At 39.0% G+C, this 15,557-nt stretch overlaps 1 protein-coding gene across 1 annotated transcript in view; it reads left to right on the forward strand.

Annotated features, from left to right (window-relative positions):
* The first annotated feature begins 5,639 nt into the window (after positions 1-5,639).
* thsd7ba (thrombospondin, type I, domain containing 7Ba) overlaps positions 5,640-15,557 on the forward strand; it is a 123,061-nt gene continuing 113,143 nt past the window's right edge. Inside the window, 1 exon segment of the mRNA XM_063887105.1 lies at positions 5,640-5,799. Coding sequence (XP_063743175.1) covers positions 5,640-5,799 — 160 coding nt within the window.

A 15,557-nucleotide genomic window follows, 5' to 3' on the forward strand; every position in this document is an offset into this window, starting at 1 on the left:
CCAACGCGGAGGACCCAGGTTCAAATCTGGCCTGAAACCATTTCCCATGTGTCATCCCTGCCGTCTCACCCTTTCATCACTGTCACTAAATGAAGCCCCTGGTTGCCTTAAAACACTTAACATTTTTTAAAATAGCCTGCTGTTTGCATGTCTTATTCAATGGCCTTTATGCAGGTGTGGAATCACAAAGTCTTCAGGCTTATGATTTCTGAAACAGTATACCCCACCAACCAAAATATGTCGACTAAATTTTAGATGTAATCCACTGTGATTTAGAAAAAAAGGATTATCAAACAAAGCTGGGAACAATTCTAAAACATACAAATATAGTCAGGCAGCACGCTGACAATTTTAAATTAATTTTTTAAACAAGTAAATGAAACATCATATCAGGTGCTGTGAATACATTTTGAACATTACTCTCAGATGGCTTCTGCTGCTTATCTGGAGTAGGGAGTCAGTTCTACGATAAATGTTAACAGTCAACCATCTAAATCTTCCGCTAGACATTTGCAAGAGAAATATCAGTGATGTTATATGACTTTTGGCTTCCCCTCTCAAGCTAAAGCCAGACAATGAACATTATTTTAGTGTACAGGTGAGTGAATTCAATCCTGAATGATTTACTGCTCTGCAGTGGGGAGCGCAGGTAGCTGCGGTAATGCTCGGTGAGCAGGAATGACAGAGAGACAAGCAGTTCTGTTCAAACAGCCAGAGTTTGGAAATGATTACTGGGTTTACTGAGGAGAGTCCGTCTGCCGTATTACAGATCGGAGTGACATGGACACGGTGTGTTTTGACGACGACACATGGCCTTTGTCACTAAATGGCAATAGACAAAAAGGGCACATAATCATGGCATCAGTACACAACAACAGTACATGCAACACCTGTTAGATTGAAATTCCACAAATTCCTGACAAATACTAAAATTAAAAAGTCTTGTGAAATTACATTTTAACTTTATCTTCAGACAAAATATAGATATTGGACAAATCTGAAAAACCGTGGATGACATTTAACAACAATGTTTGTTGTTTTTCAAGTCTTTTTGTTCTAACAGTCTCAAAGATGGCTGATATGTTAAATAAATGTCAAGTTATGTCAAGCGATGGCAGTTGTAAAGGATCGTGTTGTGTTTACATAAAAAATAAAAAAAGCATCAATAATTGTTCAATGAATTGCTGTCTGTGATGGACTTAAACATTCCAATGCATTTGGCTCTGTAAAGGGCATACTACTTCCTGCTTTGGCACTGATCATTGGCATTGTATGTAAATTGTGAGATGCTGATGTAATTCCTAGTATACTGAGCTGATCTGTCTATACATGCAAGTTTTCAATACCTCATTATTCCTCCATGCCAATTTGTTGTACAATCATGATGAAAAGTCCGAAAGAGGCTAAACCTTTTTGGAAATACACAGTATCTCTCAGCGCTTACATCATCTGTTCAGGCCGAGCAAATATAAAAGTTGTCTTTTATTTACAGTTCTGATTACAGTAGAAACTGTGCCAGAAGACTAAAGTAAAACATTGGGGACAGACAGTAACATCGGTACTGCAGTGAAATATCTTTGCAGTTGTACCCACATGCCTGTGAGAAAATGAATACAAAAGCTGTGTTGCGCATCACATTTCTGACTGTTTCAATGTTGTCATGGTCATTCTGCCAATGGAAACATCTGCAAAAATCTTTGGGTGAGAGTGAATTTCTGTTTTAGATATTGCCAAAGCCAATCAAAAACAATTACATGCACCACAACATGGAGAAAACACTTGCAGCTGCGTTAACCTGAATACTGGATGCAGTACAGAAGGAAGAGCACCGGGATATGGGCATGAATTTATGCTATGAATGTCTAGAGAGAATGAGCTGGTTGGCTTCATAATTATTTTGAAATCCAGGGAAGAGGTTGGCATCTCTGGAAAAGATGTGTAGTGGGATCAAATTCCTTTGTTTCCACTCCAGACAGAACTGGTGTTTTTGGCTTGTTTTTAGAGAGGCGGGAGGATGGTGAGTGTTCAGAGCCTCGGCACAGCAAATTAGCTTTTGACATTCATTTGGAAAGATTTTATCAAACATTAATTATTGTGACCACCTGTGAAAGAGAAGGCCTGCTCATCTGTTCCCGTATGGTAGCTGCAGGGTCCTTGCTCTCCGAATTCCCCAAAACAGGGACCACCAGAGACAGAGAAGCAGATTGCATTCCATCAGATCACGGAGTATGTAATAGGATGCACAGGAGCATCTGAGCCACACTGCTGTTTGCCAGGCTTTTCTGTGACCACTGAGAGCCTGGCATGATTCCTTTGACCCAGATATGTAGCCGCTTTAGAGCATTTTTCTTTTTTAAGATTTTTCAGGATAGCCTGCATTCTCCTTCTTCTGAGAGAGCAGTTGGATGAGTCTTAGCTTGAGCTGTATGAACACAATAGCCGGTAATTCTTTAAACTGACAGGGCTTGGAGGGAAAGCAACAGGTCCTCTGACAAACCATATGTAACACTGGGGTAATCTCAAATTTCTGTCTTTCAAGAAACAATGCTGGGATGCCTCCGGTCAGGCTTGTCTCCATAGCTTCTTTTTGTTCCAGACCATGTTTTCCAATCAATTGTGACATGTTCTTTAAGCCTGTTGAGATTGCTTCTTGTCCCATGAATAGTCAAATTAAGACTGGCTGGAGGGAGGATGTAATCTGGGTGCAGTCAGGTATGGCTTCCAGAGCAGTGCAGCCGGAGAGGTTGGCTAGTAATCAGAAAGCAGAGGTGTCTAATTGGCATATGGCTGCCCGGGTGCCAGAACACTCTGTTCACTCATCCAAACAGAATGAATTCTCGGCATTTTCAACATGTGGGACAAAGGCAGCTTTCATAAAACAAAACAATACAAGTGCAAAACCTTTATTCAAATTGGATGAGTTCTTTAAATCAGAAAGAACAATTTACCCTTCTTTGAGTTGTAACAATTGAAATGGTGGCCCCACATGTGATTGTATGTTCGAAACTCATGCTGCAGATTGATTTTGAGGACAATTAGAAACAAAAGCTGTATATTGAAGTGCCAAATCCTGAATTTGAGCTTAAAAGTTCCACTTACACACAGAGAGCAAAACACTTTAAAATATAGAATAACACATCAAACTCGGAGGAGAATTGGACAGTCCGTCAACACCCAGCATCTGCTATCTCACTTCTGGGCACCACGCCATCTCCACCCTGCAATTCTTTCTCATTAAACACATTTCGCCCCTACCAAAACACCGCTAAAGCAGAAAAAGGCTCAATCTAATTTTCCTTAATGAAATCAAGCAAAAAAACAATCAGGCACCCAGCGCTTCCACAGAAAACACCATGTGTATATAATCTTTAATCTCAAATACTTGCCTCTCAGTAGTTAATCTAGCATCAAATACTCTCTATGATACTAAGTTATTGAGGCAAAATGTAAAACCCACCGTGTTGTGGTGAACTGCAAAGTTAAAGCAAGGATATGCAATTTATTTCAGAAGACTTTATATGTTACATTGTTGAAATTCTATTTTCCAGCAATCACTAAATCAAATGCTCTGTCGCAGGCTTGTAATAAGCCTATCCAATTATTTCATCCGGCTCGCATGAAATGATTGGATAGCCTACCTGTCTGTGTACCTGCACTCTGCCCGTGCACTCATTGTGTGTGTTTACATCAAATCGATAGCATTGCCGGTACTAACAATACCTTAGTGCAGTTTCACTTTTTCTGTAATACAACATGAAATAAGTTCAGTTTTCAAGACATTCATCTTAACTCTTCAATTTCAACATTGTTAATTATTTCAAATATTAAGCTATTTATTTGGAACATTTAAGAAGGCACATAAATTAAAACCACCATGATAAAACCCCCCAGCCTTTCAGTCTGTCACCAGGGCAAAGTGAGATTGCTGCTGTGTGTGTTTGTTTGAGATGTGTTGTCTCAGTTTATATTCCTATGTGTGCAGCGTCAATGTGTGAATAGTGTAACTGCACTTGTGACCCCGTTTGGATCCAGAACTCACTGTGGCTCATACTCTCTCAATCAGAGGTTCTCACAAAATGTGGCATAAATTGATTGACCGTTAAACAAGTTTTGATCAGGACCCTTTTAAGGGCCCCTTTTATACTCTTTTTCAACAATATAGGTCTCAGAAATATACAAAACATGTCTCTGTAGTGTTTGGCTCGAAAAACCAAACAGATTATGCTTTGAAGCATGCCGCAAACCCCTCTGTCTCAGCCCTGTTTCAAAAGTGCTGATTCTGTTTCTGGAGCTTTAAATGCTAACGAGCTGCTGCTGGCCACGCCCCACTGTGAGATGATTGATTACAAAAAACACAATAATGCTCTAGGGGGAGATTCAGGTGATAAGGTGAGCAGGTGTTACCTTGGTTGGTTATCTGCTTATGGTTGCAAAACCCCCAAAACATTGTGACATCACAAAGAGTTTTTTTTATAGATGGATCAGGACAAGTTTTTCCTGAAACTTTCCAAATCTCTTAATAGAGGGTACACATAAAAAGTGGATTTTGCGTAAAAGGGGAACTTTAATAATACATTGTTGCTACCTCACCCTATACTCATTAATGTACTGTTTTCTCTTCTTATTCAAAAGTTGTCCAGCCCAGGATTAAACAAAAAATTGAAAAAAATCAACACTGTTTATAGTGTTGTGATGCACTTTATCAATATGCCTTATTAGATATACATAAACGATCATCTTATGACAGTTGTATTAAAATAACTTAACAAGTCCATAACCGATGTATAACTGATACCAACCTGTGAGAACTGTAATTTACATAAACTATGATTTTAAGTGTGGTGTGAATCATAAGGTGTTTAACATTCATGAATACATAATGATAAAAAAACAAACAAAAACTGAAAACTGCAGGAAGTGCAATGCGGAATGATGCGCCAATAATAAAAAATCTCACAATACTGCTACAGTGAAAGCAGCGGCATTTGTTTTGGGAAAATGAATCACAGAAGTCATGAACATCCTTACATCAAGACCTCAAAGCGTCAGGTGTTCCAGATTTAATTCCATATTCATTAACTTGGCTGTTGTTGCAACACAATTAGAGGCCTAGTGATTCCAGGACTAATCCGTAACACTCCTAGGACATGAATCACAGTAGCAGAAGATAGGAATAAATGAGCTGCAATAAAAATGTACTAATACCCCGTATTACTCCAAGCTTAAAGTCTCCCCTTCCTTCAATACATGTGACCACTTCTACCTTGGGAGGCTGATATTCTCAAGCCTCTCTTGACTAATTATTTGTGGTCAATGTGGGATGAGAAGCAGACATGGTATCACACTCATATGATGGATTAAAAAAGAAAGAAAGAAGAAGACTACTTTGATTCATGTGCGAGAGAGTATTTTTCACTTTGGAAGGTGAAAGTGAAAGTCATGTTTCTGGGCTGCAGGTTTTAGTGGGACATTTTCTTCACTGCAGCCTCAGAGTGTCTGACACTCTCCACTTTCCTCATTTTTACAGAGCTTACACACAGTCTCTTCCTCTGGTTTCTGCTGCCCATGTGTCTCTCCGTTTTTAGGGGTGACTTACTGATGAATTGCATGTTCTTCCCACAGGAGTAAGAGAGGAAGCAATGGGCTGGACTATGACTCTAAAAGATGACTTGGGGGTCATTTCCTGGACACGGCAAGCTGGGAACTACCTTGGCTTCCTTCTCCTCTTCTCCCTTGTTTCCATTTCGGTCCAGTCAGACATCGTTTTTCCTAAGGACCGTCATTTTTCATGGAAAGCAGGTAAAATGTCAAATTCTTCTTCTTCTTTGTGTTAATCAACGGCCCCTTTTTGACAAGTCGAATACAATCAGGCAGGTCTTTCACTACTGGGGAAAAATCAGCGAATGAGCTCATTTATAATTCCACACATTGAGTTAAACAACTACACTTAGCTGCTTGTCATTTGCCATGGTTGCTGCAATATAAAATGCTTTTACCTTATATAAGACGTCCTCTCTGAACCTTGTAAGGTTTCTGAGTTTGACTGGAAATGCTGCAAATTGGATAAGCTACACACTCTTAGACCCAGTTATTAGTTCTCGTTATAGGAATTAAAAATGCATACATTTTTTGTGTAGCCAGTTTTGCAGGCAAAGTAATCTTCCTATTTCTGATTCACATTGTTGGGGAGAATACACTTCAGGATGCTATTGGACATCATCGAGCCAGAAGGCCATACGCCTGGACAGTTTGCATAATAATACCTTCTTTCTGACCGACTATCCATTTCCAGCCCCGTGGTGACAAACAAGACTTGGATTGTTGACATAATGATGTGTGTGCTGCAGTTACGTGACACGGTTAATGAGACCTTGTATCGTAATGTCATACGATATAAAACAGAATGCTGCAAAAGTACATGTGTTGTTCTGTAAACGTTGAGTACAAATATTGATTTGAATGTGTTTCAAATGCTTTTGTGAGCATCCATGCAGTATATTATTCACAAACTCTAGCGTATATGTGATAGGATCACGTTTTGATAACTGAATTGAAAGCTGTTGACATACTTGACTCCCTTTTTAAGGTAATTTGAGGTAATCTCTGATTCATCCTTCACATGATTAACAAATTCAATTGAAAACACATTTCCTAAAGCAGCTCTAAGAGGGAAACTTGGCCTTCTCACACAACCGCCCCACTTGCTGTGCGATTAGCACTTTCATTTCTCACTCTGTGGTTGGGTAATGACACTGCCCAAGTGATAAAGAGATTGATTAATTCCACTTGAAACAGCGTATGTTCAAAAGGGATGTTACCGGAACACCAAGAGTGAGGATTTGACATCCTTGCAGGGCTAAGAAGGCTTATGGGTTGTTACTTGACTGGAAATAAAACCACTTTCAAAAGGAATCTCCAACCTAACATCTTTGAATATATTCAGTCATCCATCTCCTTATGACTGTTTGACTCTAGGGAAAACTGAGGGTCTGTATCTTCAAACAACAGACACTTCTATTGAAGAATTTGCACAATAACACATGTTTTTTTAGAGCGAGGAAATATTTGTGATAGTTTAAATGAGCAAACATTCCTCAGAGCCACACACGTGTCTCACTGTTTCTGCGGCAGCTGCGGGCTTTATATCAGATATTACGTTTATGTTGGCAAACTATTTAACATCACCACCATGGACATAATCTTTGAATTCTTAAAATGGCTGACAAGCTTGGTTTTTAATTTTGGTCTTGTCAACATAGGAAAGATGGGCGCTAAATTATGCACAGCCACCCTATTGTGTGTTTGGTTTGTCTATCTAGGCCAGCAGCATTGTGGGGTAAATCTTTTGTGTGAGGCAGCTCCCAGAGCTGTGGCTAAGCCGGGAGTCTCTGGCTGAAACAGAAAACTGGAGCCTTTTAAGCCTGACCTTCACCAGCGTCTTGGAGAGCAGAATGTAGCAGCGCTGAAACACCGCTGCTAATGGGACTATTATTTAACTCTTTAAAGGGACTTTTCAAAGAAGACTGCTTTTAAACAATCATTCTTGGCATTTTAACAGCAAGGTATACAGTCATCAATAACTCACGCTTCACTGAAAGCAGTCCACCAGAATAGACCCGGAGATGGTATTGGAGGTAAAACTGCCATCGAATCATGTAAGGCTTTTTTGCTGAACTACATAAGATAGCATTCCAGTTTACATATTTCTGTGTGTGAGAACAATATGAGGCATCATGTAAGTGAAAGATTTGATGTTCTCACTTCTTATTAAATCCACAACACATCAGCGCTGTTTTCTAGAATAGCACAGAGGGATCATTGCTCTATGTGTTTGTGTTCTAGCTGTTGCTCTGCTGTCCATTGCATAACGCTAGTTTAAGTATTGGGAGAATTGATTTAAGAATATAATGGCAGGCGAATGAAAATGTGCATACTATGTTTTTCCTTTTTAAATATTGTTTTGTAAGGGATCATATACAGTCCTGTTAGCCTCAGAATGCTGATATCCTCCACAACAGTGCGTTAAAATTGGATTTATTTTTGACTTTCATATGCATCTGCATTTAAACACAACGGCGTGGTGCTCATCCAGTTTCAGCTTTAGTCTTCTGAAGAAGTGAAATCCCCTCTCGGGTTTTCATTTGGCATCTTGGAAATTAAGTTTTCAGCAGAAAGCGTTTAAAACGCTGAGGCTCACCTATCAGACGGCATTTGTGTTTTGTACAACTTAGTTCAACAAACAGGAAAAGAGTTGCTTTATTCTTGGATACATCCCATATGGGGCTGTATTGTGCATCAAAGCTACTCGTTCTTAAAAAAAGAACAAAAACACCTTAGGGAATCCAAGTAGCTCAAGAAAGTGAGGTATCTGTATCCCTGAGAAGAAACGTTTGATATTGTACAGTTTTAAGACTACAGTGAATACTTTGATTAGAAGAAAGCATCTGTATTTGTTAAGTATTTCAACATTCACCTACCCATTTCATTCATATTTTTTCTGCATTTGATCATAAAAATTGTATCTGTGTCGTTTTCATAAATCTTGCCAGTGTTCCCTGGAGGGTTGAATAATTAAGCCATCTAATGTTCATCAAATTCTGTGGGAACTTTGAGCTGAGGGGCAATGATTTTCAAAAGATTGAGAAATCAATAAAGGTTTTTCTTAATGAGAGGGATCTCTCTCAGCCCCTGATGGATTATTCAAAGAGTTTACAGGGCTGGAGCTCCTGTCTTTCCAGGGGCCTTGTGACTGCAAGAAAAAAAGTAAACCCATATGTGGGGTGATACAGTCAGGCAACATTTACATTTCATTTCAGTCTCTGAGTATATTTCGCCACACTGTTGCACCATCAAAGCTGAAATCAAACATCACTGCCGCAGTGAGCTTCTGTTGTTTCTGAAAAATAAGCTCAAAGAGGCAGTGTGCTAGAAACTGCTCCACCAGGATTTCACATTTAACCAAATTGCACTGAATAATTTACCGATGGCTTTTTCACTTTAACAGTGACATTGAAGTAAAACACATGACACAAATGCATTTCTTTAGCCTTTACAAGCGTTCCATATCTAGTTACACATATACTATCTTCTTTTTGCAGCAAAGCGCCCTGTCAGCTGTTACTTTCACAGTCCATATCGTACCTTGTGGATGATAAAATTGTTTTATAAAAGGAGTCAAGCTTGTTTTGATAGTGTTGCTGGAGAAACAAGCCACAGATCCAACAGGTTATATGCTCTTGGAAGCATTGTTACACTCAGTAAATGCCATGTACGAACATGGCCAGGAGATGGGTTCTTTTGACATTTGAGACTTTGAAATATGCACCAGATACTATACAAATATATACCAATGCATCATGTATCCACTGCTATTTGTATAGGGACCTCTAACAGAGCTTATCAGCTGTAAATGACATGCTGAGAAAACAGGTTATTGTAGGAAATTGGAGTTTCTGTTTTACATGCACTGACATAATCTGATTACTCAGGTGGAACTGAATTAATATTGAATATGGAAACCAAATACAAGCACACAGTTCTTACTTACGATCTGATTGCATTGTTTGGACTGAGAACACCAACTCCTTTCATTTACATTTTAGTCTAATATTGCATTAAGCTATTTTTACAGCTATACAGGATGCTCCTTATTATTATTATTTTGCAACACTACTATCCTGCATAGAGCCTTGTTTTTGACAAAGGTCAATGAGATTGAGTTGAGCAACTAGTAGTTTAATAGAAATACAATCTAAGCAAGGGAATGCATTCATTTTACAACAAGTTTGCCAGTGTTACAACATAACGTTTGGACAGAAGAAACAGTTAAACATCTTACACCATCTGCAGCCCCAAACATAAGCTGGGCTAATAGAAAAAGTCATTAGAGCCCTTCATCTACAGAATACAGAATAAAGGCTGAATATTTAAACCACTCTAAAAGTATTATGGCTAGTATTTAAATCCCCCTCTCCCTATTCCGTCTACATACGACACTATATGTATCTTTAGTGGGTTTTCTCGCCTTTTGGCCAAATCTTCAATTACAAAAGTGTTGTGGTGTGCGGAAATCACACCTAGGCTTGTAACTCAGATCCAGCTTGGATAGTAACTCTTTGCTCATGTTGATAATGCATAACAGGGTTAACTTTGAGACATTAAGTCTGACTTGTTATGTAACGATTTATGACACCAATGGAAACACACAAATGTGTAGGCAAAAGAGTTGGCTTGTTTGTTAACTTCTTTGGAGATGCATCCTCAGAACTCACTTTTATTTTAATGCTATCATAACAAAAAAGCTGCCAGATGATTTGTCCTGTGGGCTCTGCAGTTGTCAGCAGTTTGACAACAATTGTGTATTAGAGTGGGATTTCTTCCGCTGCATAGAGCTTTAAAAGTAAATAGTGAATGATTCACATGGGTCAGGAAACTGCTGTGCTGCACTGCCCCCTCCGCTCCAAAACCTCTGCAGTTCAGTGATGTCACAGCATTGTGTGCGAACAGCTGACAAACTGATGAAAAGAAAAACCCAGCTACAGTTTGAAATTCTAGATGGTTATGGGGTTTACTAGTAAGGCCTATTATCTTAGGGCTTTTATGGAAATGGCAGATAAGCCTCCCTAACCCTACTACACAATTCCCTTTCATTAAACCAGCCTCTCTCTCATTATTGTTGTAAGATAAAGTAAATTGTGTCAGCAAATTCAGACACAATAAAAAAAATAAAGAATGAGCAACATTGCAGTAATGATAAATGAACATTTTGGTGTAGAACAGGGGTGTGCAAACCTTTTTCACTGATGCCACAGACAGAAAAACATACAAAGGGTTGAGCCCCTCACTAGAGCCCAGGTATATTGCCTCATATGTTAGGTTATAAATGAGCAAAATCAATCAAATGTAGGTAAATGATTCTTGATGCTTGAAGATGCTTTAAGAATAAGAACAGCCCACATCACAGCTCTTTATAGGGTTTCAGTTATTTTGTTGGCAGCTCATTCCTTTAAACAGAAGCCTTAGATTGCTTATAATAAATTGAAATATGAAGGGTAGCACAAGTTCAGGCAGAGGCCATATTCCATTATACTTTTAGAATTTGCAGAGGGCCAATTCAAAATTATATGACAAACGTGCAAAACTACAATCTCAATTAATTAGCAGGAGAGAAATTGCCTCAAGTGTCTGACATGTTTTAATGTTTAAAAAGGTGTTTATTTTTCACATACTGCCCGTGCTGCAGCAACTCTTTTCAACCTATGTCTGAAACCGAGCCCAGTCGGCTCTGATTGGTTAGCTGACGGCTCTGTTGTGATTGGAAAGTGCAAGTGCTTCATAGTGATGTCAATATGTTGCAGACGTAAACAAAGTAGTCCAATTGAAGTGTTTCAGGCAAGTGCTGGGAATTTGTGGAAAAGAAACTCCCTGTGGATGGAACTTTGGGGTTTTAGCCTTTGTATACCATTTTCATTCACAAAAACATACTACAGGAAGGGGAAACCCAAAAATGAATAATATTTTTATAACCTCCTTTAGATGCTGTGTTTGAGCTATCTTTTTGCAAAGACTGTAATAAAGAGGATATGGTTCCTTTCTGTCACTAGAAAGAAAATATAAGTTGCCTAGCTAGTTTTCTATTAATTATGACAGTCCAAAACACATTCAGTACAAACACAGGAGTTTGTAGACAACAACTACATCCTGGCAAGCATTTACTTCCTCTCAAACAAACACTTGAAGTGATACTCTTGATTCTCCTGTTACATTAAAAAAGTATCAATTTTGCAGCTTGGCATTTCAATTCAGTAAATTCCTTCAAATGAGCACAAATGCTGTTTCATTAAAATTTGAAATAAGAAAATATATGGTTTGTTAGCGACCTCTCCACACATCTCCCCTGGGTAGTCTACATGTAGTACACAGAGTGAGCCTGATTAGGATGAAGGTGAATAACATTTCAAAGTTCAGTATTGATCTGAGATGGTAATGCGTTGCTCCAATTACAAACAATATTCTATATCCCAAACACATCCACTCTATATTTGTTAAAAAGTGCCTCGGGCTTGTCTTTGACAGAAAACCCAAACAGTGAATTGAACAAAGAATGGATGCTCTGCTTTCTTTAATTTGAATTTGATCAGCATTAAAATCACCATATTAGAGTAAACTGAGCATGCCTCCATCAAAGCGACCTTCACACAATCTGACGTGCCTCCTAAAAAGCCCTTTGCATTGATTATTCAATTCACTCATTCTGGACTTGTGTCCCTCCTTCTGACTGGCAGGGAGCTGATTGAGGCCGTCATAAAGGCTGTCAGCTTGTCTCATGAGAGCTACAAGGAAAGAGATTCCTAGCAGTCAGATCCCTAATCCCACGTGAATATTCTCGCAGAAGGGCTATTCTTTCAGAAGCCCCCTTCAAGCAGTTCGGGCTTTTCACATCACGCTCATACAAAACGTTCCAATTCTGGTCAAATCTACCACAGTCTAATTTTTCTATTAGGGGCTTGAAGGATGAAAATGGGAAAGACACACGGCCTTGACTAGCTTGTAACTGAGGACAGAAGTAATTAGAATGAGTTCCTGTAGCTACTGGGAAAATCCAGCCTGGAGAGGCCATTGTGCAAGTGATTGGAATCAAAGACAAAAGGTCATCTCATTACTAAATGACTCCTGCAGGTTCAATTAATACTAAGATTGAAATACATAAAAGCCAATGCTTGAGCTTGTAATTTATGTTTAATAAAGCCCCATGTGTGTAGAATAATGTCCTTTATACTGTACTTTAAATGAACTTAGAAAATGATTGTGAATTTTCTTTTTTGTACATAAAGAAACCAATACACACTCTTTAAATATTCTGTGTTAATAGCTGACTGCACAAGGACAGTCATTCTTGCAGATAAGTTGAAATAAAATCTCAGGCAAACTAGTTATTCAGAATGAATTGTAGGAACACAGTCGTACCTCCGTGGCAAAAAAAGTCACAATACCAAAATGTGATTAGTCGACAGCTTCAGCTCCTTAAATGCAAATCTGATTAAACCTGCTGACAGGAGCTTTTCCTGCTCCGCTGCTGCAAACTGGCCAAAGTGCAAAGATTTCCAGCAAATCAGCAGCAAGGAGAGCCAGGCAGTAGCATATCCTGCTCTTTGATGTCTCACTAGAAGTTACGAGTATTGAGTTTCGAGGCTGATGTCAGTGACCTTGTACTATGTGGGTTAGGCGCGTCCGTGTGAAGGTCAAGCACATAAAGAGGCCATAAAATTAAGTTGAGGATGCGTGGTAGGAAAGGACAAAGCATCTGACATCCTCTGCTGCACACTACAAAATAAATTAATCCTCGTAGTGGCGCATGGCATTATTACTACATCATTTTGTTCCTTCTTTTTGTCAGGGTTCTTAATATGCTCTAGAAATAGTCTCTTGTGAGGAGGCTTCATTGTGATTCCAGTTCATAAAAAAGGCTATTTGCTGCTTTAACAAAACACGACCTGCTTATTGTAATTATAATAGTTTTAATGAGATGAACTCCTCTTTGTTTAACAAAAAAACCCTGTAAGCCCGAAGGTCTCAGCAAACCAACTCACTGTGAGTCCAGAGAGAAGCCGCAGAATATACAGAGGGAACTAAAAGCTAAAATAAAGCCCCCAAAAAAACCTCTTTTGTATTCATCTTCTTCATGGAGCTGTTTCCTTGACAAGCTGCTCTCCATGCTGGAGTGCTCTGTCTTTGTCAGCACAACTGCTTATACCCCCCTACTGCAGACTGAGCTGGAAGTAAATAGGTTACCAACTGATAAGATTTCTCATTTCTTCTTGCAAGTTCCACTGTGTTTCTATCAACATGTCCTCCTCTGTTTGATAGTTAATGACATGATATTTGTTTCCTGCGGTGGATGTTTCACTTCTTCTAAAATATCTCCTCAGGGAAATGAAAGATGGAGACTCTTTACTGAAGGAAAATGATAATAATGTTATCTGTGTGTGAACAACCACATCTGCAGGAACCTGTTAAAGTAGCCTACTCTGTTTAGTGTGTTTGACCCAGTGGGGGACACATTGGAGAGACAGCGAGATGAAATGGATTTTATTCTTACCTGGAAAAGAAACTCCCATATGAGTCATTGTGTGATTGCAGAGCAATGCCTATCAAGAACACTTGTTTTATTCTAGCCTTTGATCAACTGCTGTGTTGACACAGACAAGTCATAAAAGAGGATGTACTGTAGGGTGCAAGGAAAGAGTGGATAAGAGAGAGGAAAGACGATGTGACAAAGGGATTGCTTCCAGTCTTAATGCATTAAGACATTTTTCATAATCTATATTAATCAAACTAAAAGCCATGCAGGCTCATCAAACCCACAAAGTAAACTGATAGTAAGCCACTCAGTACTGAGAAGAGGTGTAATGAGACACACATAAGTAGACAAATAGCACAGCTTAAATAACCTGACTGCATCCCTGCTGGCCTCATGAATTGAAGAAATGTATCAGTATGTGTAATTAAATTGCATGTAATTGTTTGTTCCCAATGCTAAGGGTAATCTGTACTTTTTATCCCCCAAGAAAGACTAGTTCTCTTCTCTCCTGCTCACTCAATCATACAAAAATAAAGAGTCATGACAGTACTTCATTGACACTTTCTTCAACAGGCAGTGTTTTGAGGGGCACAACTTTCACTGAATGCTTCAAAATTCTACTCAATTTGATGTTTTACTCTGGATTTGTATTTGTTACGTCAATACATAAAAGCTAGTGATTATTAAAATATAGGAACAACACATTCAAAAAGTTAGCATAGCTCATGACAAATGGAATCATGGAATGCACTGACATCAAACAACTGATGATAAGTAACGAATGCTAGAGGCCCTATTATGCTCAGTTTCAGAGTTATATTTTTATTTTGTGCCTGTACTGTGACATGTTTACATGCTTTAATCTTGAAAAAGCTTTTACTTTTTCTCATGCTGCCTTTCCTGCATCACCTATGTTCACCCTCTGTCTGAAACCAGAGCCCAGTCTGCCCTGGGTGGATAGCTGGCCGGCTCTGTTGTGAATGTTCAACTGCTAAGAGATGTCCCTCCCCCTTAGCTGATCACGTCATGTGGCATAGATTATTGCAGCTATAGGGGGGAGTGTGTGGGAGAGAAACTCCCTCTGGCTTAAACTCTGATCAGACCATTTACATACACAAACATCTATACAACCCTCAACACAAAAATGATAATAGGGCCCCTTTAAACACAACGTTTACACTGTACTGATACAGTCATTTATGAGGTTTGGGGATTTGATGCAGCATCTATTTGTTTATGAGTTGGGCCATTGATTGTCATATCTCTGCAACATTTGATTTTTTTTTTTTGTTTGATTCATAGTTACTGTTCAATTTAGTTTCTCCCAACCTGGGATGAGCAGCTGAATCATTCTTTGTTGTTGAAAGCAGAGGGAGAGCTGGATTGACCTATTGGCCTCAATGAGAACAACAAACCAATTTAATTAATTCTGCTAATGCCAGCCTTTCATCCTCTCTTTTTTTGTTTAGCAAGGCTG

The sequence above is a fragment of the Eleginops maclovinus genome, chromosome 7, assembly GCF_036324505.1.
Source record: "Eleginops maclovinus isolate JMC-PN-2008 ecotype Puerto Natales chromosome 7, JC_Emac_rtc_rv5, whole genome shotgun sequence".
Taxonomy (NCBI): Eukaryota; Metazoa; Chordata; class Actinopteri; order Perciformes; family Eleginopidae; genus Eleginops; species Eleginops maclovinus.